General features: G+C 41.9%; 1 protein-coding gene across 1 annotated transcript in view; it reads right to left on the bottom strand.

Moving 5' to 3' along the window:
* Positions 1 to 2405: 2405 nt before the first annotated feature.
* Positions 2406 to 8310, bottom strand: part of LOC108676535 — an 18645-nt gene continuing 12740 nt past the window's right edge. Inside the window, exons 5-7 of the mRNA XM_018164622.2 lie at positions 6357 to 6475; positions 5723 to 6149; positions 2406 to 4457 (exon numbers count right to left, since the gene is read on the bottom strand). Coding sequence (XP_018020111.2) covers positions 4273 to 4457; positions 5723 to 6149; positions 6357 to 6475 — 731 coding nt within the window. The 3' untranslated portion in view covers positions 2406 to 4272. The remainder of the gene's footprint in view (positions 4458 to 5722; positions 6150 to 6356; positions 6476 to 8310) is intronic.

The raw sequence follows: 8310 nt of genomic DNA, 5'->3' as shown, positions 1-8310 counted from the left end.
CACGTTGCCAGAATTAATTTAAATGCCTCCTTTTTTTAGCGCATTTTCTCATTTATGGAAAAAGGCGTTATTGTGCTCGTCATGTCCGTCTGTCTGTCTGTCCGTCTGTCCGTGACAACACGTTTTCGTCGACGAGAAAATGCGCTCTCTGTCACTCACTGCAGTGACTGAGTTATATTTTTTTAACTACTGCATCACTTTCAATCCGATATCAAGGTAAGCGTCGTAAAGCTTGCACATGTAGCATATACTTCGCAAAATGGAGTCTTTCTTGCTCAAGCAACGACATGTTCAGCTCTTCCTCAACCGTCAAGCCAAAGCAATATTTTCAGTGGGACAGAATTATATAAAATATACCAAGTTAGCTAATATTTATATTTGATCAGATAATAGAAATAATGTTCAGTTGGGGTGCATGTGGTGACACAAGGCCTCTACAGTTTCATGTTGTACTGAATAACGTCTAGTCGTACTGTTAATTTTATTGCGTTTATCATCTTATGGTTGACGTTTATATCAACCCTCGCTCGCAGAAACCATGCCGGGACAGAGGTTATAATTGAAACTAATATTTTATAAATTTCCAATTAATATTTTCGATTCACAGATTAAATGCAAAATTTAAAACTACAGATCACAATCCACCGTAAATTCAGACGGCTAGTGCAAGAAATGCTGGTCCATACAAACCAGATCTTCGATGGTCAAAACGCAAATAATAACTGGCTTCTACACACAGATCCCGATTAAATGATTAGATACAATTCAATGTAGGTTCACAATGGCCTACACGCAGATCCTGATTAGAAAGAATACATTGCAGATCTAAGTTAACCCAAAGTCAAGTTATTCGCTAAATGACTGACAAGGAGTTGTCAAAGTGAATTGCTATAAACGATCCTGAGTGAAACGATCCTAGGTGAAATGAACTCAAATTAAAATTAGCCATTATTGGCAAAAATACTGGACCTAATTGACATCAATATTTGTCCTAATTAGCCCGAATAGAAAGCTTAATTCACATCAATTCATGTCCTAACTGGCATAAATACAGACTAACTGGCAAAAAACTTGTCCTAAATGGCACCAATTTAGATCATAAGCGCTCAGGTGAACAGTTGATGTGCTGGTGTAAAGTTGAAGAACAGGATACAACTGATGCACAAGTGTTTAGTTCTTGTAGAGCTGTGGATGTGTGCAGCAGGTGTATAACGTATGTATTAACGCGTGTGGTATACAATGTAGCCTAACAAAATTTAGAGACGTGAGCGGCCCTGAATTAGGGCCGCCTAGAGGAGCACGTAAATCAGCTTCTCTATGTCCGCTCCGGACCAGTGGCCATACTTTCAAAACTGGCTAAGTGAAAGTAAGTACTTACGCTCTATTTTCTTGTTTGTGATTGTTGGATTTTGCTCGAAAAGCCGTCAATTATTGGCTGATGAACTTACGATCTCTTAACTTTTTTTGAAAGTATGGGCCCTGGGTTCGAAGGGCAGCCTCTGGCCAGCTTGCTGGCTCGGTATGCCTCGGCTCTGCCAACCCTTGTCGTACTCTCAGGCGACTATAAAGTCGGAAAGGAGATTCTGACCAGAAACTGATTTCGATCGGGTGGCTAAGCAGACCCAGAATGACTGTGCCCCGAGTGTAGTGACTATCCGGCCGAAACCATAGGCGGTCCCCAAATTTTGTTGGGGTATGGCTGCATTCATTCACTTACCGTTGACGGCAAAAGGATGATTCAGCATATGAAATATTATTATTACTTATTAATGATGCATTTATAAATGAATTAAGGGAATGTTCTCCGACTTTCATGTGGTGCGTTATATAGAACGGTGAATGAATATCAGTTTTTGTGGCCGTTTGGCATAATTGACGGTAAGTTGGCGAATGGTAGTTGCTAGGACACTTGTGCCTCTATCAGTGCACTAGTGAAGTATTTGTAATTAGTGCACTAGTACAGCGTCTTTAAGTAGCACGATAGTCAATTGATTGTAACTAGAAAACAAGTCACTAGTCTGTTACAAGACTGACTGATACAATAGCGCCTACAGAACATGAGGGTTGATTCCACAAACAATGGTTTCATTGTAACTGTGAACTTTATAATATATACTGCATACTGTACGCTGTACAATGTACAAGGTTCACTGTAAATGTACACTGTACAATGTACACTGTAAATGTCCACTGCACAAAGTGCACTGTATAATGTACACTGTACAAAGTACACTGTACAATGTACACTGTACATTGTACACTATACAAGGTACATTGTACAATGTACACTGTACATTGTACACTATACAAGGTACATTGTACAATGTACACTGTACAATGTAGCCTGTAAACTGTAAGCTGTATTCTCAATAGGTTGATTGAAAACAAATTGCGAGGTTAAAAGAATTTATTCACTGCAGATGAATATGACGAAAAATTATTATTTAGAATGGAAGTGCCGCTAGCGCGGCAACTAGTGGACACTAGCGCGGCCACTAGTGGACACTATCGCGGCCACTAGTGGACACTAGCGCGGCCACTAGTGGACACTAGCGCGGCCACTAGTGGACACTAGCTATATAATTTTAACTCGTTGGTTCAATAACAATTTTCTTCGAGTTTCAAATTCCAAATGTCATGACACAACTGCAAATAATTTTATATGCTAATAAATTTTATTCCTAAGTTTTCTTCTAAACAAATAAAACGAGTCCCCGGCATGACGATGGCTAGTTTAAAATTAGAATGACTTTCTCAAAGCAAAATGACGTGTTCAATGAAATTATAGAGAAATTCTCTCTAAATTATGCACAAATTCATTTGGAAGTAAACATCCAAATTTATAGACGAGTAAGAATAAGTTTACACACGAGCTGAGAAATATTGTGTATTTAAAGGTCAATAAATGAAAGATCATAATCTATTAAAATATGAGAGTTACAGGAATATCTTAGAATAGATAAGAAAAATTGCATTCTTTGCCAAAAATTCATAAAAGGCGAAATTGGGGAAAGTAACAATAAAATTCCGTTTCGCTTTCTGAACTAATTATCACATAGCATTTAAATCTGGATAAACTAACTGAATATCAAGACGCAATACGGTAAGTACATTCATTATGTACATATAGCATCAATAGCACATCTAGTACTACAATCATCACATCTACAATGACTATGCGGGTCTTACTAGACACTAGTGCATAAATTTAAGAATACACTAGTATATTACAATATATTATGTTTTACAAGTAGCTACTAAATATGTAGAAATATAGTATTTGCATTCATTAGAAGCCTTTCGTGTTGTATGCACGCTAAACGACCTCGCTCATCCAGCACACTACCCTCACTCATCCAGCTCACTACCCTCACTCATCCAGCACACTACCCTCACTCATCCAGCACACTACCCTCACTCATCCAGCAGCCGCGGCGTCTTTCATGTAACAAAAGGAAGAAACTATTACACATGTAACATGTATTAAGTGTGCCAGTAACATGTATTACATGCGTATGTAATATGTATTACTATTACATACGTCGTAATAGTAATAGTATGAGTATTTAATATATATTACTCGCATTAATGTTTAGTCTACGTCGAAAATTGTTTGTGATGGTCTAACATTTTTTCTGATTAATTCCGAATAATTCCGTGAAAGTGCTTGTTCATAGCGCACCATGCTGGGCCACAGTGCACGCTCACTATCATCGTAAGCATGTGCAGCAGTTATATCATCACAATCTCACTATCATCGTAAGCATGTGCAGCAGTTATATCATCACAATCTCACTATCATCGTAAGCATGTGCAGCAGTTATATCATCACAATCTCACTATCGTCGTAAGCATGTGCAGCAGTTATATCATCACAATCTCACTATCATCGTAAGCATGTGCAGCAGTTATATCATCACAATCTCACTATCGTCGTAAGCAGCTCTGAGAATGCGGCCTGCATCGACAACTCTGCTATTTAAATACCAACTTATTCATATTATCAATTATTGAGGTTATGCATTATCTAGATAAATATTCGATAACATATATTGCCACGGTTATTCTTAATTCTACGTTTAAAACAAATAAATGATTTTAAAAGTATTCGGGGTGTGGAATTATAGCAATTTTATAATATAATCACATTTATATAGAACCACTCAATCCTAACCATCGATGTAACTCAGTGTAACTGGTTAAGTCGCCACTATAGTCGATAGTTCGATCTAGTGGCGTCACTAGCATCCAAACTAGTGCACCGTCACGCAACTATGTGCAGCGGTGCACTGTACTAGTGACGTTACAAGTGGTGCAGTGCACTTCACAGCACCAGTGGAATGAGCAGTGACATCTCTGCTCCACTACCACTGACCGAGTGAAGTAGTTTCGACCACAGCACAAGTGACGGCAGTGACGCTTGTCCTGACACTGCCGACCACTTGTTCCAGTGACACCTGGAAGGAGGGAGAGGGAGTGTTAGTGACCACGGTTAGTGACGCACGTAACTAGCTGTAGGTAGTGTCACAGAAGCTATAGGGTATATCGCTGTTAGGAAAATCACCGTTAAACGGACGACACGTGAAAATAAACACCGTATGACAGTTTTTATTCGAATTTACCACTAGAAACCCGTATAACAAGTGAAAAAAACGGATAAACGGTTTATTTTCACGTGGCGACCACGAAAATAAACACAGGTGAAACCGTTTTTTACAGTTTTTTCTAACAGTGCACGTTATATTAAAAAATGCAGTATTTAAACGGTCTGACTGTCGGTATAACAGGCTGGCTGCATGCAGTGATGTAACACGACGCCATGATTTCTGTTTGCCATTGGCTTGAGAAAGCAGAATGCATTCGCGCTACGACTCGAGCTCAAGATAATTCGCTGGAGATACAAAATTGCCGGGCGCCCAGCACCTGTCAACTCTATATCCCGACCCTAAAATTATAGCACTGACATCTCCCGACCCTAGAGTTATCGCACTAACATCTCACGTCCCTAGAGTTATCACACTAACATCTCACGTCTCTAGAATTCACCTAAAATAGCTGATTCTCCTTCAACTGGGATGACATCGCCTAAAATATCTGATTCTCCTTCGACTGGGATGGCATCGCCGAAAATATCTGATTCCCCTTCAACTGGGATGGCATCATCCAAAAGTAGCTGACTCTCCTTCAACTGGGATGGCATCACCTGAAATAGCAGACTCTCCTTCAACTGGGATGGCATCACCTAAAATAGCTGACTCTCCTTCAACTGGGATGGCATCACATAAAATATCTGATTCTCCTTCAACTGGGATGGCATCACCCAAAATAGCTGACTCTCCTTCAACTGGGATGGCATCACCTGAAATAGCAGACTCTCCTTCAACTGGGATGGCATCACCTAAAATAGCTGACTCTCCTTCAACTGGGATGGCATCACATAAAATATCTGATTCTCCTTCAACTGGGATGGCATCACCAAAATAGCTGACTCTTCTTCAACTGGGATGGCATCGCCGAAAATATCTGATTCTCCTTCAACTGGGATGTTCAAAGGTAGCTGACTCTCCTTCAACTGGGATCGCATCACCTAAAATAGCTGACTCTCCTTCAACTGGGATGGCATCACCTAAAATAGGTTCCCTACCTATATCAGGCCTGACGTCACAGAAGCTGGGAGACTCACATTTAACAGGGGTGACTTCACTTAAAATAAATTACTCACCTACATCATGGTTGACGTCACAGAAGTTAGGTGAGGGTTGCAGGTAGATCAAGTCAGTGACGGTAGGTGACCGTTCGCTGTCCTGACCCTCAGGCTGAAGGAGAAGTCTTTTGATCCTCTTCTTCTTCTTCTTTTTCTTTTTCTTGCTTTTCACGCGAACTCCTTGACCTCGCTCCGTAGGCCCAATTCCCTTGGTGATGAAATTACGATTCAGAAGGGGTTGGGGGGCAACTCTGTGATGGGGATTGAGATGCATTACCCTTCGCTTCAATTTTCCTCCAGGGGACGACGCAGGGATCCGTCCTATTGAGGGCTGAGCTGGAGATTGACTTCTCTTTTTGTGGGATTTTAGTGTGGATTTTACTGAATTGAAGTCGGCGCTAGCATCGGCGCTTACGGTCACCAGGTGAGCTTTGTCATATAACTCCTGAGAGATGCGAGGGATAATCTCTTAGTAATGAAAGTAATAGGTAGATGAAGGCAAGACTTATTACACACGCAATCAAAATTTAGGTGAAGTAGAAGTGGGAGTTGCCCATGGGAGTTGGATGCCAATGAATATACATGTGTTGCTAACGACAAATACGGGAGGAATGCACATGCCTACTCACTTCTCAACATCCCACATGCCCACTTCCAGCCTTTCTGTCTCTCCATCAGTCACATTAGCCTCCAAAACGATCACTTGCCCAGCCACGAGGGTACTTGCATCATAAACCCACCCCATTATAAACCCACTCATCCAATTTGAGCCTATTCATCACGAATATAACCCATTAGTTTACCTTGAGACCAATAGTCAAATCAAAACCCCACTCCTCTGCCATAATCTTATCACCCTATAATGAGCCTACTCACCCCTTTTTCAGCCCAGACACCAAGCCTTAAGGCTGGTATTGAGAACCGCGAGGCTTCCGACAGGCTCGACTCTTCCCTATGAGTTTCTTCACAAATAGGGTTGGACTTTCCTCCACTCGTGAATGAGATGGCGATATGAATATTTCCATCCTTCTTCAGCTATATGCGGTTATAGGCGGCTTATTGCCAACCGCTGGCCATTCCTTGGCCACATGAAAACCGCCCATCACCGCAAGAAAGGGGCTGGCTAGAATATCATATTGCAAAGACAACAAGTTCGAGAGAAGCAACTGGCCGAACTTAGGGCCGATCGAGGATTTCGCAGGATGGTCGCGAATACCGCGCCCTCAGACTTCGTTGCACTTTGATTGCCAGCCTTACGAAGCCACTTTGATTGCCAAAATTGCCAGCCACTTTGATTGCCAAAGTGCAACTTCGTTGCACCAACTTCGTTGCACTTTGATTGCCAGCCTTCTTAGTCTATCTTCAGCCCGATCGTCCTTCTCTAAGCTAATCCGCTACACCTTCATCCCACTCGCCCTAAATCAAGCCCACTCAACAGGTTTCCAGCCCACTCAAAACAAATCCAGCCTAACCTCCACACCATCAGCCCACCCACTTCACCTTCAGCGTATACCCACTGCACCTTCAGGGTCCCCACTCTACCTCCAGCCCACCCACTCTACCTTCAGCACACCCACTCTACCTCCAGCCCACCCACTCTACCTCCAGCCCACCCGCCCCACATCCATGATAGTGCAGCGATAGTGCAGCGATAGTGCAGTGATAGTGCAGCGATAGTGTAGCGATAGTGCAGCGCTAGTGCAGTGATAGTGCAGCGATAGTGCAATGATAGTGCAGCGCTAGTGCAGCGCTAGTGCAGCGCTAGTGCAGTGATAGTGCAGTGATAGTGTAGCGATAGTGCAGCGATAGTGCAGTGATAGTGCAGTGATAGTGCAGCGATAGTGTAGCGATAGCACTGCATGTGCAGCAAGGTCACCTACAATTTGGTGCAGTCGTGAATTTGCACGGCAGCAAAGATAGCTGCATATCAACTATGCATGTGAATGGTGAAAAATATTCAACATCGTCCTTGACAATTAATTAATTTGAATAGAAAATGACGCAAAATTTTGAGTCCAAGAAAGGAAAAATCCCGGATCACTGCTTATGGAGCGTTGAAATCTCCCTTCTCTAGTCTACGGACACTTGCCGCCCGGTTAGTCTTTTCTTCATGCCAAATATTGAACTTGACACGATAATTCAATTGTTACTCATTAAACTGTCAAATCTGATTGCAACCCGTCTAGATATCGCATTAGTTGCATCCATCCGCAAATGGCGTTTATACGAGATCGAGTATGAGCTAATTTTGTCGAAAAATAGTTTTGATCGGCGTTATTTCAACGTCAGAAACCCTGCGAAAGAAGGAGCTGAAGTCTCAGATAGTGAAGGCTCCGAAGTCTAGGGAGCCTACATATATGACATCCTAGAGGTAAGGCTTATCCTTCTATAGGCTATGGTTCAACTCGATGGTTCAACACGCATCAACATTCAACGTTCAACATTCATCAGCTCCTCTCACTAACTACCTCTGGGAGCAGATGGTTTCAAGCTATACAGATTAGAATGTACAGTACACTAACGTATGTACAGTACACTAACGTATGTACAGTACACTAACGTATGTACAGTACACTAACGTATGTACAGTACACTAACGTATGTAC

This window comes from Hyalella azteca, unplaced genomic scaffold (genome assembly GCF_000764305.2).
Source record: "Hyalella azteca isolate HAZT.00-mixed unplaced genomic scaffold, Hazt_2.0.2 contig468, whole genome shotgun sequence".
NCBI classification, from domain to species: Eukaryota; Metazoa; Arthropoda; class Malacostraca; order Amphipoda; family Hyalellidae; genus Hyalella; species Hyalella azteca.
The sequence above is the reverse complement of the archived record's forward strand: the minus strand, read 5'-3'. Positions and strand labels throughout refer to the sequence as shown.